The 21745-nt window shown below is 44.0% G+C and overlaps 1 protein-coding gene across 2 annotated transcripts in view; it reads right to left on the reverse strand.

Moving 5' to 3' along the window:
- The window catches only part of NOL4 (nucleolar protein 4), a 140338-nt gene that overhangs the window by 2192 nt on the left and 116401 nt on the right, over positions 1-21745 (reverse strand). For both annotated transcript variants that reach the window (XM_070749153.1, XM_070749152.1), the window contains one exon: positions 14902-15082. In XM_070749153.1, the coding sequence (XP_070605254.1) occupies positions 14902-15082 (181 nt within the window). The remainder of the gene's footprint in view (positions 1-14901; positions 15083-21745) is intronic.

The following is a 21745-nucleotide window of genomic DNA, read 5'->3' on the forward strand; positions in this document are numbered from 1 at the left end:
TACCACCTCTGACTGGCCCCACCCCATCTATTCTCTGCGTCCCGAGTCCCAGCTGATCGGGAGGAAATGGGGATTTTGCAGTAATCTTCCCCTGGGGTGGGGCGGGAATGGAGATTTTACAGTATCCTTCCCTTGCTATGCTCACCAAGCCACACCCACAGAACTGGTAGTAAAAGAAAATGAACCCCACCACTGATATAAGTCCCAAACCAGATTTCATTTTCCAATTCATCTATTTATCTTATAGGCATATTTAAAGAGAGATCTGAACAGATAAATTTATTAAAAAGTGAGTTTTTAATGTGTATCTGTTCAATATTCCTCTATTATTTTGGCTTGCTGTTATGGCCTTAAACATAATGTTAAATTTATATTTACTTTTTCATCTAGTAAAGATATTCAACTTGTTTTTTCTGTCTTCTGTGCTGTTGACTACTACTTTTTTGATAAATATAAATGTAACAATTAAATTAAGCAATACTGTTGCCGAAGTAATTTATTTCTGGATCTAAAGCATTGTCTCTATTTGACACAGAATTCCTATTGTGTACACATTGGCAATGGCTGCTTTTGTTGCATGTAGTAGTCAAAATTTTCAAACCACATTTTACCATCTTGTCAAAAAGGACTTATTTGAATTCATTGAATGTAAATCAATATACATGGATTCTCTCCCGAACCAGTGATTCCATGCAATAAGAGATAGCTGGCCTGGCATAATATACCCTCACTAAATCCATAATGAACTCTAGCAACTGGCTAATAATTTTCTAACTGCAATTAAGTCAGCTGCTTTATAGTCTATTCTAAATTTGTTCATTACTGATAACAGACAGACTGGTCTCTGATTTTCTGAAACCAACTTTCTTTCTTTGATAAAAACTGAAGTGTGCCAAGTGCACAGGTAAACTGAAGACAGCTTATGCATATATTATGTCACTTAGCTTTTACATTCTTACCAAACTAGATTCAATTTTACAGCCCTGCCAGCATACTCTATACTGCTAAATCATCAATATTGACAAATCAGTTGATTACTCTGTTGCCCAGTAGTCTTGAATCATAGGAGTACTTTACAAGCTGTATATTCTAGTTTCAAAAATTATACTGGGAATGAAGTGGGAAAAGGATGGAAGACAACAACTGTTTATTCTCTGGGAACCACTGAAAGGACCAAAGTGAAAGCCAAAAAAACCTAAAATAAAATAAATCCAGAAAATCCCAGAAAAAGCCTATCTTTTATTTTATTTTCTCCAAGGCCATTTCAGAGGAAATTCTGGTTTTTTCCTAGAATGCAAATATTGGGGAGGGGATTGTGGAATTTTTGTAACATTTTCTTTTTGACGAACCCATAAAAGTGATTAAACGGTAAAATAATATACTTCATTTTTAAAAATATAAATATGATATTAAGAATAAATATGTGGAAGAATAACCTCAATGATTACAGACCAGTCACTCACTCCTATCATCATGAAGTACTTTGAGAAATTGTTCTGTTGACACCACTTCTGGTCTTCCACATACATTTCATAAACACTAGTTTGCATACAGATCAAATAGAGGATGCTATAGCCATCACTCTTCACACTGCTCTGACTTCTCTAGAACAGTGAGAACAGAGGTGGGCTGCTAAGGTGGAACGGTGATGTGTACTCGCCTCCGTGGCTCTGAGTACTAGCAGAGTCCAGCGCAATCTTGTCACATTGTGAATCATATTGAAGCAATAAAGTAGAAGAAACATTCAACACTTTGAAGATAACAGTATAAATTAAGATAGTTAAATGTAAAGGTCAACCTCTATGTATATTATTAATTCAAATATGAGGAATCTCTAATGTAACAAATTGGTTATAGTATAAAATAATTTTAAATATTAAAAATAAACCACATTTCTAAGTTTTAAGAAGTGTCAAGTGGATTTTATTATGCACCAGGGGGTCAAGAAAAATGTGACTGAAATTACATGAATATCTTAAATATATGCTGAGTTGGCCAAATGGCAAGGCAGTTATAGGATCTCAACCAGCATCAGATAAATGGCATCATGCTATTCTTGACTAATGGAAATGTTTTTAGGGCAGTCTGAAAGTATATTTTCAAATTGCCATAAAAATGTATGTGCTCAATCTGTTTTACTAGCATTCTGCCAAGGCTATAATAGTTTCTAGTACACCAGGTATATTGTTGGAAGGATGCATGTAGCCCTTCACTGCAGATGCCTTACTGTTCATGTATTGACATTTATATATATTCAATAAATAAATACATAAATCTTACTGATAGATAAGTATTTCAGTTTCTGAAAATAATTAGGTAACATTTCATATGGCAACCAGTGTTTTAGTGCAGACACATTTCATGGGGCAATCAAGGTTAATGCATTGCACAATGGTAGTATGCCTAATGTTCACTATAACTTGATTATTTCATCTGTATTCAAAATTAACCCTTTGTCCATTTTCTTAGGCAAAAATGAAAAGATTCTACTTCCATAAAAGCTCAGCAAACTTGTACATCTATTTTTTAGTTGGTCTATGGAAACAAAGATTTCATTTGATTTGAAAATCTGTTTATGTAAATATGAAATTGTTTCACAATAGTTTTAACAAAATATAAAAATTTTAGAATAAACTCTGCTTTTCAATTTTATATACAACCTACTAAGTGTTGTGATTCCGTCTGAGGCTCCTCAGGGAACGGCTGAACCTCTGCCGGCTCCCTGCTCAGAGGGGGAGGATGAGGAACAGGAGGAGGAGGAGGAGGCCCAGGCAGAAGGGGAGGAGGAATATCAGGCCGAGGGAGAGGGAGAACAGCCAGAATCCCCCGGGGTGGAGCTCTCCCCAGCAAGCAGCCTGGAGTCCTTAGATGAAAATGCTCAAGCCATCATCGATCACAGGCAGAGAAGAGCAGCACAACGAAGGGGACAATTAGCCAGGAACTTCCAGTCCTAAATAGGTAACAGCTGGGTTTGGGTGTGGTTCTCCCCAGAAAGGCTGAAAAGGCAGACCCACCCTTCCTGTATTGTGGAGTATTATCTTTGGGAGTCCTGGGACCTGGCTGTGATCTTTGGCGTCTCTGATTCTGGCTTGTGGCCTTGAAGGCTGAAACCTTGGGGAAAAAGGCGTGGGGGCTTATTCTCTACAGTGGTGTGTGTGCCAGCAAGAAGTCTGCTGTATTGTTTGGCCATCAGGACTTTACTGTGAAGCCTCATAGCCTGCCTGTTGGGAAGAACAGGTTTTTCTCTGTGTTTATTTTTCAAACTATAAAGTGCTTTTGCTTTTACCAGCGTGTCTGGCTGCTTTTTCCAGTTGGTGTTGCAGTCTGGGGGCACCCAGACAGAACAGTATAATACTCCACCAACCACCAGACACCTGGTTCTCATTTTGGAGGGGTGGTTTGGTTGTTTTTTTTTCCTTGCTCTCTGCTGCTGGTTCCTTGTTGGGCATTTTTTGCTTTTTGGCTTCCTGTTTTTGCCTGCCACCATGGACGTTTCTGCAGCTGACATGCAGGCTGTCTTTGCAGAGTTGCGAGGGGACATTGCCCAGTTGACCCAGACGGTCCTGATGTTACAACACCAGGTGGAGGTTTTGTCCCAGCCGGCCCCACCCCAGCCGGCCCCTGTGGTACCTCCTCCAGCACCTTTGCCCAGAAGGAAATGTTTTGTGGCGATGCCGGAAAAGTTCTGGGGGGACCGGCAGCTGTTTTCTGCGTTCCAGAGCCAGGTGCAGCTCTTTATCAACGCCCAGATGATGCACTTCCCAGGGGATGACCACAAGGTGGCGTTTCTGTGTAGCCTGTTGGCTGGCCCTGCAGCGTCGTGGGTGGCTCCTTACCTGGCTCGGGATGACCCGCTACTTCAGAACTATGCTACTTTCTGTGACCTGCTGCGGCACCAATTTGCGGACCCGGTGCAGGAGCAGACGGCCACGCGGGCACTGAAGCAACTGCGCCAGGGTTCGCGTCCCCTGGCGGACTACATGGCTGACTTTTGGTCTCTGGCCGGGCAAGTCCAGTGGAATGAGGCTGCCCTGATCGAGGCCTTTCAGGATGGACTATTGGACACTATGTTAGATGAACTAGTGCATGAGGTGCTGCCCAGCACTTTGGACGCTTTGGAGCGGCATTGCTTGGCCATAGGGGCCAGGCTGTTGGCCAGGGAAGTCCGTCGAGCAGGACAGTCCAACCCCCGTGCGTCAGGCGTCCCGACGACACCTGTTCCGTGGCGGGGGTTGTCGACCGTAGGCACCCCGGCTCCGGTCCCTGCGCCCCAACGTTTTTCACCAGCGCTGCCTCCACGCCTGATGGATCGTGTTGCCGCCGGGGAGCCAATGGACGTGAGTTACGCACGACCCCGACAGACCCCGGAGGAACGAGGGCGTTGGCGGGTGGCAGGGTTGTGTTTTTATTGCGGGGCCCCGGGACATTTTGCTGTCGTTTGTCCCCCCAAGAGGTGGAGCACGGTGGCTGCTGTCGTTCCCGTACCCTCCAGCTCTCCCGTGCTTCCCATGGCGTCCCCCGTGCAGTTCCAGGAGACAACCCCTTGTGTCCCCGTCCCTGTCATGAACTCTCTGATGGCGGGGCCTTCATCTGGATGTCCTCCGTCACCGGAACGGTCGGGAAATGAGGGAGGCCCGGCTTGGTGGCAACACTAGGTCGGGCGGGGATCCCACTTTCTCCTGACTCCACGGCTACCGACTCCGGACCGTTTCGACACCTGACGCTTGCGGTGACTCTGCATATTGTGCAATGGACTCGGACTTATCCAGCGTTGGCCCTCGTGGATTCGGGGGCGACGACGAATTTCTTGGATGAAACCTTTGCCCAACGCCATTCCTTGCCCCTTTGTCCTGTCATCCCGCCGTTAACTGTGGAGACCATCGATGGGCGGGTATTGCTGGCTGGTCCCATCCGTTTCCAGACCCTGCCGGTGCGGATGTGCATCGGAACTCATGAGGAGGCCCTGCAGTTTTATGTTACCAAGGGGCTTCATTTTCCCCTCGTGCTGGGGTTGTCGTGGCTGCGCGCGCATGACCCGCATGTGGTGTGGTCCCAGAACCTGGTCACATTCTCCAGTTTGCAGTGTGTGGACCACCACCGACATGTGTGCGCAGCCCACGGCCCAGTAGTTCCCGCGATCCAGTTACCCCGTTGCCTCGAGGAGTTTGCCGATGTGTTTAACGAGAAGGAGGCGGATCGGCTACCACCGCATCGGACATACGACTGTGCCATAGACCTGCTCCCTGACGCCAAGCTCCCGGCTGGTCATTTGTACTCCATGTCAGAGCCGGAGCTTGTGGCTCTCAAGGAGTTTGTTGAGAAGAATTTGGCCAAGGGATTTATTCGGCCATCCAAGTCCCCTTTGTCTGCCCCTGTTTTGTTCGTGAAAAAGAAAACGGGCGATCTTCGCCTCTGCTGTGACCATCGGCACCTTAACGCCATCACGGTGCGGAATAGGTACCCCTTGCCCTTGATCCCTGAACTCATGGACCGGTTGCGGACGGCGCAGTGTGTACAAGTTGGTCCGGATGCGGGCCGGGGATGAGTGGAAGACAGCGTTTGGCACGCGTTACGGCCACTTTGAATACACCATGATGCCATTTGGCCTCACCAACGCCCCAGCCGTGTTTCAACATCTGATGAATGACGTGTTCCGGGACATGTTGGACCATTTTGTGGTGATTTACCTTGATGACATTTTAGTGTATTCCCCGAACCATGCCTTGCATTTGGACCATTTGCGCCGGGTCCTGCTCCGGTTGCGGGAACAGCATTTGTATGCCAAGCTGGAGAAGTGCCAATTCTTCCAGACTACCGTAGAATTCCTTGGGCACATTTTGTCTCCAGGTGGCATTTCCATGGACCCGGGCAAAGTGGCCGCACTTCAGTCTTGGCAACCTCCACGACGGGTGAAAGACGTACAACGTCTTTTGGGGTTTGCGAACTACTATCGGGCTTTTGTTCCGGGGTATGCCACGTTAACCATGCCCTTGACTCAGTTGTTACAAAAACAAGTCCCGTTTGGTTGGGGGGAGGCTAACAGTGGGCTTTTGATGCCCTGAAAGCGGCGTTCATGGCGGAACCGCTTCTGCGCCATCCTGATCCCGCTCGGCCGTTTGTGTTGGAAACAGATGCCTCAGATGTAGCGGTTGGTGCAGTGCTGCTCCAAGCCCATCGTCCCGGTGACATGCTGTTTCCATGTGCCTACTTCTCCCGCAAATTGTCTCCCTCGGAAAGGAATTATACTATTTGGGAGAAGGAACTCTTAGCGGTGAAGGCCGCCTTTGAGCATTGGCAGCATTACCTGGAGGGGGCCCGTCACCAAATCGAGGTACGGACGGACCACCGGAACCTCGAGTATCTGCAGACGGCTCGGAAATTGAACCAGAGACAGATCCGCTGGTCCTTCTTTTTTGCGCGGTTCAATTTCCGCATCAGGTACACTCCCAGCGCCCAGAACCCTCGAGCAGACGCCTTGTCGTGCAAGCCGGAGTACACGCACCCGAAGGAGCCGGCTCCTCTGCAGACAGTTCTACCCCCTGCAGCTTTGGCTGCGACTCAGGACCCAGTAGACTTGCGTCGCCGTTTACGGGAGGCGCAGCGGGAGGATGGGTTTGTAGCGCAGAGGGTGCGGGAGTTAACACCCAATTCCCCCTGGACATTTCAAGATGGTCTGCTTCGGTACCAGGGGCAGCTGTATGTTCCCGCTGGCCCAGTGAGAGGGTTGATTATGACCCAGTGTCATGACTGTCCAGTGGCGGGGCATTTTGGCCTGTTCAAAACATTGGAGCTGGTCTCTCGGACATTCTGGTGGCCACGCATCCAAGATGATGTGCGTTCCTATGTGGCCACCTGTGTCCGGTGTTGTACGGCCAAGGGGGTGACTGGAGCCCCGCCAGGATTATTGCAACCTTTGCCCACGCCTGAGAGACCCTGGGGTGCCGTGTCCATTGACTTTGTAACTCATTTGCCTTCCTCTGCTCGCTTCACGGTAGCCATGGTGGTGATGGATATGCTCACCAAGATGGTCCATTTTGTACCTTGCTCTAGGGTGCCCACTGCCCAACTCACGGCCCAAATGTTTATCAGCCACGTGTTTAGATTACATGGGCTTCCGGATCGGGTGGTCTCTGACAGGGGAACACAATTCACAGCCCGGTTCTGGTGGGAATTGATGTCGGCCCTGAACGTGTCTGTGTGCCTCGCATCGACGCAGCACCCCCAGACCGATGGAGGCACAGAAAAGGTCATAGGGATACTGGAGCAATACCTGAGGTGTGTAGTGGCGGATCGCCAGACTGATTGGTCCAGGTTCCTCCCTGTAGCGGAGTTTGCGTTTAACAACTCCCGCCACTCCTCGACCCGACTCACGCCCTTTTTCGCCAATTATGGCTTCCATCCTCGCTTCTTTCCCTTGACCCTCCTCGATTCCCCGGTGCCTGCTGCCGAGGACTTCCTCTCGGAGCTGCAGGCGGTCCACGAGATGGTGAAAAGGTACCTGAATAAGGCCAAGGGGGACTACAAGAGAGTGGCTGACCGCTCCAGACGGGATGTGCCCCCCTTGGTGGTGGGGGATCAGGTGTGGCTGTCCACAAAATACATAGCCTCCGAATTACCCAGACACAAATTAGATCCCCGGTTCCTGGGCCCTTTTCTCGTTGAAAGGGTGATCAATCCGGTGGCCTACCGGCTCACCCTGCCGGCCAACTTGCGGGTTCACCCTGTGTTTCACCGTTCGCTGTTAGTCCCTGTCCCTCCCGATTGTCCACTCCGTCCCAACGTTCCCGTGTTTCCTGCCCCGTGTGTTCGTGACCACCTCCCTGAGGCTATGGTACATGCTCTTATGGATACCCGGTGGGTGGATGATTCCTTCCAATACAAGGTTCAATGGGTGGAGGGGGACCCTGATGATTGCTCTTGGGTGGAAGCAGCGTTGTTGGATGCTCCCGACCTTATTAGGGATTTTCACGCCCGGTTTCCCCAGAAACTGCGTCCTCTCTGCTGGCAAATGGGGAGGGGCCTTCCGAGGGGGGATGGTGTTGTGATTCCGTCTGAGGCTCCTCAGGGAACGGCTGAACCTCTGCCGGCTCCCTGCTCAGAGGGGGAGGATGAGGAACAGGAGGAGGAGGAGGAGGCCCAGGCAGAAGGGGAGGAGGAATATCAGGCCGAGGGAGAGGGAGAACAGCCAGAATCCCCCGGGGTGGAGCTCTCCCCAGCAAGCAGCCTGGAGTCCTTAGATGAAAATGCTCAAGCCATCATCGATCACAGGCAGAGAAGAGCAGCACAACGAAGGGGACAATTAGCCAGGTACTTCCAGTCCTAAATAGGTAACAGCTGGGTTTGGGTGTGGTTCTCCCCAGAAAGGCTGAAAAGGCAGACCCACCCTTCCTGTATTGTGGAGTATTATCTTTGGGAGTCCTGGGACCTGGCTGTGATCTTTGGCGTCTCTGATTCTGGCTTGTGGCCTTGAAGGCTGAAACCTTGGGGGAAAAGGCGTGGGGGCTTATTCTCTACAGTGGTGTGTGTGCCAGCAAGAAGTCTGCTGTATTGTCTGGCCATCAGGACTTTACTGTGAAGCCTCATAGCCTGCCTGTTGGGAAGAACAGGTTTTTCTCTGTGTTTATTTTTCAAACTATAAAGTGCTTTTGCTTTTACCAGCGTGTCTGGCTGCTTTTTCCAGTTGGTGTTGCAGTCTGGGGGCACCCAGACAGAACACTAAGCAAATCAAGTTACACTCTTTCGTACAGTAAAAAAATAGGCTAAACATTAAGAACTGAATACATTTCAATTTTCCTCTTCAAATTCCACTTCTTTCTCAGAACTAAAATAGTGGGGGGGGGGGGGGGAATCCAGAGATTTCACATCTCTAGGATTCCAACTTACCTCACAAACCATTCTTATTTTCAATACAACTTTATACAGCAAATATAGAGTTCATGGCTCTTTACATATACTACAACCTTGTGCATTTCTATTATTACTGACATTACTCCCTTCTCTGTATCTAGAAGCAGAGAGCATACAATGCTGTTATATTTATGAATTATTAAAGATTTCATTCTGCCGATGCCAGTAAGAGAAACTACTTGGAAAGAGCTTCTCAATGGCAAAGTGTAATATAATGAAAATCGTCATTATAGTGGAATTGCTGCAGAAGACATGTTTTGATTTAGCAGTAAATGTATGGACTACTTCAAGTACTTCATAAAAATTGATGTTAAAAACTGATCTCTTTGGACTGAGCACTCTGATTTGTATTTTAAGAGCCCAGAAAACAGCACAGTGGTATAAATTTTAGTATATCATTCTGGATATTGCTTTTTCAAAAAAAACCCACTTTCAAATATAGCTCTAACACATACACAGAATAAAAACATAACAGGTTAGCTTAGCCTACCTTTTTGACCTGATTCATTAAAAAATCCATACCTTCAGGATCTTTCAGAAAAGCAACAAGGTGGGGGCCAATCATACCCCATTGAGTGGGGGAGGAATGATATTCCATTGACAATCATCCATCAGAGGTGACACAAGTCTAAATTGTGCAAAACTGTTTGTGCTGCTGTATTCTTAACCAATTGTTAAGATAACTGTTAAGAGCTGGGGTGGCACAGTGGTTAGAGTGCAGCATTGCAGGCTACTTCAGCTAACAGGCTAGTTGAGCAGTTCAAATCTCATCACTGGCTCAAGGTTGACTCAGTCTTCCTTCCTTCCGAGGCGGGTAAAATGAAGACCCAGATTGTTGTGGGCAATATGCTGATTCCGTAAACCACTTAAGAGAGGGCTGTAAAAGCAATATGAAGGGGTATATAAACCTAAATGCTATTGCTATTCCTACTCTCCAAGGACAGCCCCAAGTACAGCACATTATAATAGTCCAGATGCAAGATGACCACCAAAGGGTAGTCTCACACTTCCCATCTGTGAATATGACATGGTAGTCCAGGAATGGGCATAAATGGCACAAAGCTCATAGTTACGCAGTCTCCTGAGCAGAATTTCCAGGAGCAAGAATTGCGAATCCGTAATCTTCAGATAAGCATTGGGTAAGTCTGAGGCAAGGCGCCCCAATCTGTGATTAAAGATGGTAATTCACCATGAGCCAAAGAGCACCTAATCTAGATCTACTCTGTCTTGCTTGGAGTTCAGTTTTAACCTGTTGCACCACAACCAGACCTTAACAGCCTCCATGCACAAAGATGGCCACAGCATTGCTTTAACTCGCCATGGGCAGAGATATATGGCTAAGTATCATCAGCATACTGGTGATATCTGACTCTACGGAGATGGATGATCTCCCACAACAGATTCAAAACAGGAGTGGAGAAAGCATAGTCCCTCAAGGGAACCCGTAAAGCAGGGCCAGCTGTAGGACTGCTTGCCCCAACCAACAACAAATGAAAATGATCCTGGAGGAGGAAAGTGAAGTATGTTGTGTAATTCCATATATAAATCAAACATAAATAAGCACCACATAGCACAATGGATGAGGATCCATAGGCATAATTTCCCTGATATCTAGATTTATAATTAATACTTGATTAATTTGGAGATAATATTATGGAGGCAGATTGATTGATTTGATTTGATTTGATTGCCGCCCCTCTACGAAGACTCGGGGCGGCTCACAACACAATACACAATGTACAAATCCAATATTAAAAAAAACAGATTAAAACCCTTACCAAGCAAACCATACATAAATCATAATAGCTACGGAGAATATCAAATTCCCCAAGCCTGGCCGGTTTTTAGGAGCTTGCGAAAGGCAAGGAGGGTGGGGGCAATTCTAATCTCCGGGGGGAGTTGGTTCCAGAGGTCTGGGGCCGCCACAGAGAAGGCTCTTCCCCTTGGTCCCGCCAGACGGCATTGCTTAGTCGATGGGACCCTGAGAAGGCCAACTCTTTGGGACCTAACCGGTCGCTGGGATTTGTGCGGCAGAAGGCGGTCCCAATCCACATGTTACTACTGGGAACAAATACCAAACATTCACAGGCTGACTTTCATTGCTTTAAGATTAAAGAGCCATAATTCTATGTTCTCTTTCTCTTCTGGGTGCAGAAGTCCAACTTCATCTAAAATAGCAACATATACCTGAAGTTCAAGTAAGAAATCTTCTCTGTCACATCCTTTTCATTGCCGAAGGATTTTTATTTCGCTTGCCATCATTGAGGTAACCTAGTCATTTATATTGCAAGTAGTTACTGCTTATGTTTTATGGATTCACTGCAGTTACAGAGACATCACATATGTTTGGAAGTGAAACAGTTCTTGTTTTAACTAAATCATTCAAAATGCTACAAGCGCTGTGAATCCTCTCCAAGAACTAGACATTCATTTATCATATTAGCTGCTGAGTAAATCTGACATTAAACACACTGCTGGACAAATGATTTGCAAGATTTAACAGGAGGTAGTTATTGCCCCATAAATTACTTGTTGGCATCATCAATTACTTAGAATTCCAAAATGCAAGTCAGAATAAGATACATGCTTATTTCACTGAAAAAGCACAGACAGCTTAGGAGCAGCAAAGCCATGCCTAAATTACTCTGGCAATCCAGCAACTAGTATTAGACAGCCAGTTTGAAATTCAATGGCCTATCCAATACATTAAGTGCTAGCAAATTTAAGCATTATTTCTAAGTGGTTTAAAAAGTAGTACTGCTTATATTGGTTCAGATAATAATAATTTTTTAAAAACAGAACATTATTTCAAGATATGAACAGGAGGGGGAGATACTGCAATTAACATTGGCCAGTTCTAAGAAAATAGGAGCTACATCATTAAATGAAGAAAATGTTCTCTCACTTTTCTGGAAAATTATCTCTCACACATTACAGGGATACATTCAGTTTTCAAATGATAGGAGGAATTATTCTCTTTCAAATGCCAAGAAGATTGTGCTGTTAAGCCCCCAATCTAATAGACTTATGAAAGGTATGTACAAGGATTTATTGATTTAATAATTTCAATGGCAAGGGTTGTGTTTTGGACTGCATTTTGCTTTCAATCATTTTAACAAATATTTATAAGGCTATGTATGGAGTAATAAAAGACTCAGTAACTCTCTAGCAACTGTCCAGATTCAGGATATTCACTGATGATTTGTCAGAAGAATTGATTACTTGAAAACTGCATTGGAGAACCACTGTCATCATCATAAATATAATCTCAGGTCACCGAATGAGTGGATGGATGAAGAAAAGGGTGTTCTACTTTCCCATTTTTGAGAACCCTGTTCCCACCTCTTTGTTAAACTGTTTGAAGCAAGAATTGGGGGGGGGGGGGCATTGAAGGTCTTCTAGTCCAACACCCCTGCTGAAGCAGGAAATCCTATTTGTTATTTCAGACAAATGACTGTCCAATATCTTCTGGAAAAAGTAAGTAAGTAGGCAAAACACCTCAAGTCTTTCATTTCCAAAATTCCAACAAGCTACTGAAAGTCTTTTCATGTATCCATTGGGGAGGTATATGGGAATGTCTTGATTATTATTTGTTTACTCACCTAGAAACATAGAAGGTTGACGGCAGAAAAAGACCTCATGGTCCATCTAGTCTGCCCTTATACTATTTCCTGTATTTTATCTTAGGATAGATATATGTTTATCCCAGGCATGTTTAAATTCAGTTATTGTGAATTTACCAACCACGTCTGCTGGAAGTTTGTTCCAAGCATCTACTACTCTTTCAGTAAAATAATATTTTCTCACGTTGCTTCTGATCTTTCCCCCAGCTTGTGCCCACTTGTTCTTGTGTTCACTTTCCTATTAAAAACACTTCCCTCCTGAACTTTATTAACCCTTTAACGTATTTAAATGTTTCGATCATGCCCCCCCCCCATTCCCTTCTGGCCTCCAGACTATACAGATTGAGTTCATTAAGTCTTTCCTGATAAGTTTTATGCTTAAGACCTTCCACCATTTTTGTAGCCCGTCTTTGGACCCGTTCAATTTTATCAATATCTTTTGTAGGTGAGGTCTCCAGAACTGAACACAGTATTCCAAATGTGGTCTCACAGCACTCTATACAGCAAGATCACCATCTCCCTCTTCCTGCTTGTTATACCTCTAGCTATGCAGCCAAGTATTCTACTTGCTTTCCCTACTGCCTGACTGCACTATTCACCCATTTTGAGACTGTCAGAAATCACTACCCCTAAATCCTTATCTTCTGAATTTTTTCCTAACACAGAACTGCCAATACAATACTCAGATTGAGGATTCTTTTTCCCCAATCACCTAATTAGATTATATCCTAAATAGAAGAAATAATTGTACTGACAAATAAACTTCAATAATAAGTCAATATATGCTTAAACAGATAAAGTGAAAGACCACAGGCAGGCAAAAAAGCCCTGGAAGCAGGAGTGACTCCCTTCTCTCTACTGGCATCCCCATTGTTACTGTTTATGAGAAGCTGGCAGGGAGCATCGGAAATAATGATCATATAACCCCAGGGATGCTGAAATGGTCACAAGTTTACAAATAAAACTGGTCTGAACATTATGGAAATTTCAATTCCACAGAAGTAATAGTAATAGAATTCATTTTTATGAATTCTTTAATGTGCAGATTTAGGTACTTTGATTCAAAAATTGTTGTGGTGTAATGCATCTTTTGGGCTAAGTTGAATGTACAAACAGACTAACAGATAAATGCAGTCAGAGTTTTAATAGAATCTAGATAACCTGTTTTAAAGAACTGTATTACAATATCTTGTCCTTCATGTATTTTAAAAGACAGATTAAATTATATTATCGCTCATTCTCTAAGCATGTTTTAATACGAAAGAAGTGATACTAATTACACGCATAATTTAAGCATCTGGGTTTTACACTTGTTCTGCCAGCAGAAACAGTTTTATATTATATAGTTCACTGCAATATTGAAAAGAAAGTTTTGTTAAATTAAATGGGACATTCTTTTCTAAATAAACATGGTTAGAATCAGGATATGAACTTAGAATTATTTAGAAATACATCCACAATATTGCTGTCCTAAAGAAGATTACAAACTCTGCTATATACTGTATACTCATTCTTCATGATGATTTGTCCTCTATATTACAAATGTAAATGATAAAACATTCATAGAAATGCTTGTTTTCCACATTTCCTGAGGCAGAATGACATTAAATATATGATGTTAATAGTTTCTACAATGGGGAACATCTGTGTCATATATCCAGGCAGATAGAATGAGAGAGTTTTGTGCACATAAAGACTAAAGATATTCCTTATTTATAGTAATTATAAAAAGTTGACATGAAAGAATAAAGATGGCCAGATCAGATCAAGATCACAAATTTATCACAATCACAGAATTCCTCAAAATAAGAAATTGGACAATAGTGATTTGGAGCAAACAGTAATACTTTCTTTAAAAGATGAGGTAGTAATGAAAACTAGTAGTCTGACTTAAAGATAAATATATCAGCATTGGCTCTAATACTTCCACATTTCTTGTGAATTTTATCAGAATGACTATTTTTCCTCTTGTAAGTACCTGGAATATTTTTTAGCAATATACCTGAAATTCAGAAAAAACTAAGGGTATTAAATGTCATGGATGCTGAGAAATGGATAAAGTAGGCAGAGATAATTCCATTCTATTAAAGAAAATGAAAATTCTTTCCATTTACCTTGGTTTGCCATCATTCTTTTTGTTTTTCCCAAATCTATTACTCTACATTATATATTATATATATATCTAGTTTTAATTAGAGAAAGAGCTGAAGTTTAAATTTTATTAATCTGTGTCCATTAACATATTAGGATGCTGGCCCATAGAACAAACAGTCTGGCTAATTTTTATTCTGAAATAAAGAGGAAGCAATTTTCCAAACAGGATAGATATGCATGCATGCAAATGTATATGCAAAAGTGCAAAAACACTCACCACTAGTAGAAGCATCACTGAGATTTAACAGACCTCCTCCCAACCCTCTGTAACTATGGTAACTGTAGGTCCCATTTCCATTGATGTACAGCACCTCCTGGGTACTGGAAACAGCTGATGTTGAGTGTGTGACCTGCGTTGGTTCCTGTTTAAATGGTTTGTCAGCAGAAGCAGGCTCATCCTGCAGGAACAACATCCAGTGAAGTGTATCAAGTTAGAGGAGCATATGTTTCATAAAAAGATTAAGACATTATACTGTTGTTTGACAATTTTTTAAATGAATTATTTTCAAAAAATTAAGAAAAGATGTAATACAACCACAGCAAGATTTTAATCTAGCCAGAAATAAAACAAAGGAAGCGCTATATATTCTTTAACTGACATCATTATAACTGGTCGACGTATAACTATGAATCTGTAGTCTCTACCTTTTTTTCTATGAAGGATACCTCAGAGCATGGACGTCTAAAGTGAAACTACAGATAAAACTAAGAGGCAATTATTATGCTAATATTGGTATTTGTTTGGCTTGTTATCATGATACCATGATGAATTGTATAATGGAATCATAGAAGAGAAACATGGAAGAAAGAAGCATCATGAGGCATTGCATTTAACTCACCGTCAGTCTCATTTTCTACCTGAACCAAGAGGCATGTCTGATATGATAGATCAGTGTTTCTCAACCTTGGCAACTTGAAGATATTTGGACTTCAACTCCCAGAATTCCCCAGCCAGCAAATGCTGGCTGGGGAATTCTGGGAGTTGAAGTCCAGATATCTTCAAGTAGCCAAGGTTGGGAAACACTGTGATAGATTACCCTGGTTATATTTCAGAAAGTATCATTAAGATGATTGTTATTCAGTTTTCTGGGGCATGGAATGCAAACCTCCAGATTCGAGACTTCTTATTATTCCATACATTACTGAACTCCCAGCAGCCCAGTATGGCAAATGACAAAGGCTGCCACTCATGCTATATACCAGTGATGGCAAACCTATGGCATGGGTGCCACATGTAGAGCCATATCTGCTGGCACACAAGCCGTTACCCTAAGTCAGCTCCACTGGGCATGTGCATGCCAGCCAGCTGATTTTCAGCTCACCCGAAGGCTCTGGGAGGGCATTTTCGGCTTCAGGAGAGTCTCCAGGAGGGAGGGCATTTTTGCCTCTGGAGCCCAGGGAGAGTGAAAAATGGGCCTAGCGGGCCCACCACAGTTTGGGAAATTGGTTGTTTCAAGCCTCCAGAGGGCCTCCCAGGGGGGAGACCATTTTCATCATCTCCAGGCATTGAATTATGGGTGTGGGCATCACATACACATGATAGTACACACGTGCGGGCTTTCGGCACCTGAGGGAAAAAAGGTTCGCCATCACTGCTATATGCCATTCAAAATTAATGCTACATCAATTACCATATTTTTGGAATATAAGATGCACCGGCTCCCAAAAAAAGGTTTGATCTTTGATATCTGAAAGTATTGAATTTATTGGACAAGAATTCCCTACATTTAAAAAAAAGACCACCTCATCCGGCTTGGAATCGTTTCTTTCTTAGACCCCACTTTAATAATTACTAGGTCCTTGGTTAGGACTTGAATTCTAAAATTTCCAATCAGTCTTAATCTGAGACTCTAACCATAGATTATGGACACAAAATATTAACAATAAAGAAGCTAAAGGGTTTTGGGACTTTACAATTCAAAAAAACAAACACCAGACATAAAGCACCTAGACTTAACAACAAGAAAGACAAAATAGAGAATAATTGGCTGTTGTGAAAAGTCAACTCCCATGTTATATAATTACAATTTAGGAAGTAGGCATAACTTCCTTTAAAAGTAGATGCAATATTAAGGATTAATATTCAAATCATAGTGCGAATGATTCTAGGAGGTATCTTTAATCATTACTCATAATCTGGAGTGGCATGGGATTTTTTGTATGTCACTGCAGCCTGCACTGTTGCAATAATCCCTATAAAAGATTTTATGAAGAATAAATTATATGGCTTCTTCTCATGTGTGATACTAACTGCTCAGGAAAAATAGAATTGGCCTGGGAATGAACTATACTGTCCACTCAGTCTAAAAATAGAATTACAGACAAGATTGTAGTACCATGAGAATATCTTCATAGCAGCAATCACATTTGCATGTAATTTTGATACATAAATCCAGTAGATATAGGTAGTGTATGAGGTAAATTGTAATATTTTGTGCATTTCTGAAATTTAGAGGGATAATCTAACACAGTGATTTTCAACCTTTTTTGAGTCATGGCACATTTGTTACATTTACAAAATCCTGGGACACACCACCAACCAAAATGACACAAAATGACACTCTAAGACACTCCTCTCTTTTTCCATCCCTGTCTCCCCCCCCCCCCTTGTTTGTTTGTTTGTGTGTGTGTGTGTGTGTGTGTGTGTGTGTGTATACACACTCTTGAACCCTTTCCAAAAACAGGTGAGAGCTGGGGGGTTTTCTCTCTCTTATTCTTTCCAAAAACAGGTGAGAGCTGGGGGGGGGGTTTGGGTGCTTTTTATCATATGTTTCAAATCAAGAGTCACTTCTCTCTCTCTTTTGTTTTTCTCTCTTTCCTCTCATTTTCTGCATCAATCTTTTTCTCATTTTTCTTTTTTTTCTTCCCTTTTTGCTCTCATTTCTCTCGCTCTCCCTCCCATCCTCTCATTTTATATATATATCTCTCTCTGTCTTGCTTTCTTTCTCTCACTCTTGCTTTCTTGCTTTGTCTCTCTCTTGTTTTTATTTATTTATTTATTATTTATTTATTTATTACTTGGATTTGTATGCCGCCCCTCTCCGAAGACTCGGGGCGGCTCACAACATGTAAAAAGACAAATCATAAGTAATCAACAATTTAAAATTTTAAAGATTTAAAAAACCCCACAAACTAACAGACTCACACACAAGCATACCATATATAAATTCAACGTGCCCAGGGGGGGGATGTTTCAATTCCCCCATGCCTGACGGCAAAGGTGGGTTTTAAGAAGTTTGCGGAAGGCAGGAAGAGTAGGGGCAGTTCTAATCTCCGGGGGGAGTTGGTTCCAGAGGGCCGGTGCCGCCACAGAGAAGGCTCTTCCCCTGGGGCCCGCCAACCGACATTGCTTAGTTGACGGGACCCGGAGAAGGCCCACTCTGTGGGACCTAATTGGTCGCTGGGATTCGTGCGGCAGGAGGCGGTCTCGGAGATATTCTGGTCCAGTGCCATGAAGGGCTTTAAAGGTCATAACCAACACTTTGAATTGTGACCGGAAACTGATCGGCAGCCAGTGCAGACTGCAGAGTGATGGTGAAACATGGGCATACCTGGGTAAGCCCATGACTGCTCTCGCAGCTGCATTCTGCACGATCTGGAGTTTCCGAACACTTTTCAAAGGTAGCCCCATGTAGAGAGCATTACAGTAGTCGAACCTCGAGGTGATGAGGGCATGAGTGACTGTGAGCAGTGAGTCCCGGTCCAGATAGGGCCGCAACTGGTGCACCAGGCGAACCTGGGCAAACGTCCCCCTCGCCACAGCTGCGAGATGTTGTTCTAATGTGAGCTGTGGATCGAGGAGGACGCCCAAGTTGCGGACCCTCTCTGAGGGGGTCAATAATTCCCCCCCCAGGGTAATGGGCGGACAGATGGAGTTGTCCTTGGGAGGCAAAACCCACAGCCACTTCGTCTTATCCGGGTTGAGTTTGAGTCTGTTGACACCCATCCAGGCCCCAACAGCCTCCAGGCACCGGCACATCACTTCCACCGCTTCGTTGACTGGGCATGGGGTGGAGATGTAAAGCTGGGTATCATCAGCATATTGATGATACCTCACCCCATGTCCTTGGATGATCTCACCCAGCGGTTTCATGTAGATGTTAAATAGCAGGGGGGAGAGGACCGACCCCTGAGGCACCCCACAAGGGAGAGACCTAGGAGTCGACCTCTGTCCCCCCACTAACACCGACTGCAACCGGCCAGAGAGGTAGGAGGAGAACCACTGAAGAACAGTGCCTCCCACTCCCAACCCCTCCAGCCGGCGCAGAAGGATACCATGGTCGATGGTATCGAAAGCCGCTGAGAGGTCAAGGAGCACCAGGACAGAGGATAAACCCCTGTCCCGGGCCCGCCAGAGATCATCCATCAACGCGACCAAAGCGGTTTCCGTGCTGTAACCGGGCCTGAAACCCGACTGCTGGGGACCTAGATAATCGGCTTCTTCCAAGGACCGCTGGAGCTGGAGTGCCACCACCTTCTCAACAACCTTCCCCATAAAGGGAAGGTTGGAGACTGGACGGTAGTTATTAAGCACAGCTGGGTCCAGGGAGGGCTTCTTGAGGAGGGGGCGCACAAGCGCTTCTTTATAGAGTGATGGAAAAACTCCCCTCCCCAAGGAAGCGTTGGTAATCTCCTGGGCCCAGCTCCGTGTCACCTCCCTGCTGGCCGAGACCAACCAGGAGGGACACGGATCCAGTAAACAGGTGGCGGAACTCACAGCTCCAATGGCCTTGTCCACTTCATCAGGTGTCACCAGATCAAACTCTTCCCAGACAGTCTCTCTCTTGCTTTGTCTCTCTCTTGCTTTGTCTCTCTCTTGCTTTGTCTCTCTCTTGCTTTCTCTTACTTTCTTTCTCTCTCTTTCTCTCTTTTTAAATTAATTTAAATATTGGATTTGTCTTACATTGTATTGCTATTGCTGTGAGCCACCCCGAGTCTGCGGAGAGGGGCGGCATACAAATCTGATTAAACTTCAAACTTCAAACTTCTTGCTTTCTTTCTCTCTCTCTTTCTCTCTACCCCTCTCTCTTTCTCTCTCTCTCTTGCTATCTCTTTCTTTCTGTCTCTCTCTTTCTCTCTTGTACACCACACCGGCAACAGCGGCATCAAGCAGTAGCCATGGGGCAGCAGCAGGGTGGCCAGCTGCGAGCAGGAGCTCCAGGGTGGAGGCACTGACGACGGCAGCTGGATGTGTTGCCGGACCCCATACATGCACTGGGCATGGGCGCGGGGCTGGCATCTCCATCCCGGCCCAGCCAGTGAGCCAGTTACAGCCCCGCTGGGCCTCAAAGCTCACCTGCCGCCGCCGCCAGGGAAGCTCCAGCCGTGCGGGATGCTGCAGGTGCCAGAAAACTTGGAAGGCGCGAAGAAGAAAGCTCAGCTTCTGGTCTCGCAACTTTTTGCTCTTCGCTCCCTCAGCAAAAAGTTGCGAGACAGGAACCTGAGCTTCCTTCTTCGCGGCACACCTGACCATGTTTCGCTGCACACTGGTTGAAAAACACTGATCTAAGACACCCTTGTATATCAGGAATTTTCTGTTTGGAAAACTAGTTAATCATTACTCATCATTGGAATACTTATACAGGAAGACCTCAAGTTACAACAGCTCATTTAGTGAACATTCAAAATTACAATGGCACTGAAAAAAGGTGACTTATGACCATTTTTCACATTTATGACCATTGCAGCATTCCCATGGTCATGTGACCAAAATTCAGATGCTTGGCAACTGACTTGTTTTTATGATGGTTGCACTGTCCTAGGGTCACGTGATCACCCTTTGCAATCTTCTGAAAAGTGAGGTCAGTGAGGAAGCCAGATTCACTTAACAACCATGTTACTAATATAACAATTGTAGTGATTCACTTAACAAATTTGGCAAGGAAGGTCGAAAAATTAGGCAAATGTGTCACTTAGCAACATAGGTTTGGGACTCAAGTTGTGAATATAAATCAAGGACTATCTGTACTGTATAATCCAAGGATCTGTTTTCTACAGTTATCAGACAAATGGAGGTTCTTATGAAATATTACCCTTATCCAAGCATTCTGTGTACAGTATCTGTAATATAAATTTCAACTCTAGCCATCATGAATCTTGCAACAAATATGTCAGTACAAATATTGAACAGCAACAATCTTTTGGCCAATTTGTAACACATTCATTCTGATCCAAAAACAAAAGTGGTACAACTTTTGATGTAAATAGAAATGCACATCCTTATCCAAGTCCATTAGTTGCTGAATGTGACCAGCTGTGCAAATGGGGATTGAGGGCATTTTCTTTAGTATCCATGGTCTGATTGGACAATGCTGTTTTTTTTACATGCAATCTAGTAAAGAACCATCTTGACATAACGTTTGTTTTCTATTAGGTTTAATTCTTCTGGGCTTGACCTAGTTTAAATTTTATGAGCAATAAACTTAAAAGCTCAAATTACAGCTGAGTGTTTTGGCATATCAGAGTGGCCAAGAATTTCTTTCAATTTCAATAAGGTTACAGAGTTGATGCGATCAGTAGAGATGGAAATTTTTATTTCTAAACAGGGACTAGATGCTGTTTGGCTGTTGATTTGGTTCATTAAATCCCATTAACATTAAGTGTTCGGGGAACTTTATCTGAATAAAAATGCATTAACCCTCCAAGATCATGTGCTAGTTAAATAGAAGAGCTCAGTATGCTTCCATTTACACAAAATAAAGTTCCAGTAGGGATAGCAGCCAATATTTATGGAGTATATGGAATATATGGAGTACTTTTTTTTACACAAAAATGTAGGTGTGTCTTCAAGAATGTGAAAGTAGCCCTACTGGGTCAAATCAAAAACCTCTCCAGTTTAATATTCTACTCCCAAACTGGCCAACCAGATGTTGGAAGTCAAATGTTATTTGGAATGATTGTGATACAAATTATTTAGATGCATACTGCCTCTCACCTTACTGGCAATGACTATAGCTAGTAGATTTCCTTAGATAAAGTTATTCCAGATGGTTGATAATTTGCTTTGCCATTTTATGATCTTTCCTAGTTTATCCTTTTCAAAGTGGGCTGGTTTTACTACC

The sequence above is a fragment of the Erythrolamprus reginae genome, chromosome 3 (assembly GCF_031021105.1).
Source record: "Erythrolamprus reginae isolate rEryReg1 chromosome 3, rEryReg1.hap1, whole genome shotgun sequence".
NCBI classification, from domain to species: Eukaryota; Metazoa; Chordata; class Lepidosauria; order Squamata; family Dipsadidae; genus Erythrolamprus; species Erythrolamprus reginae.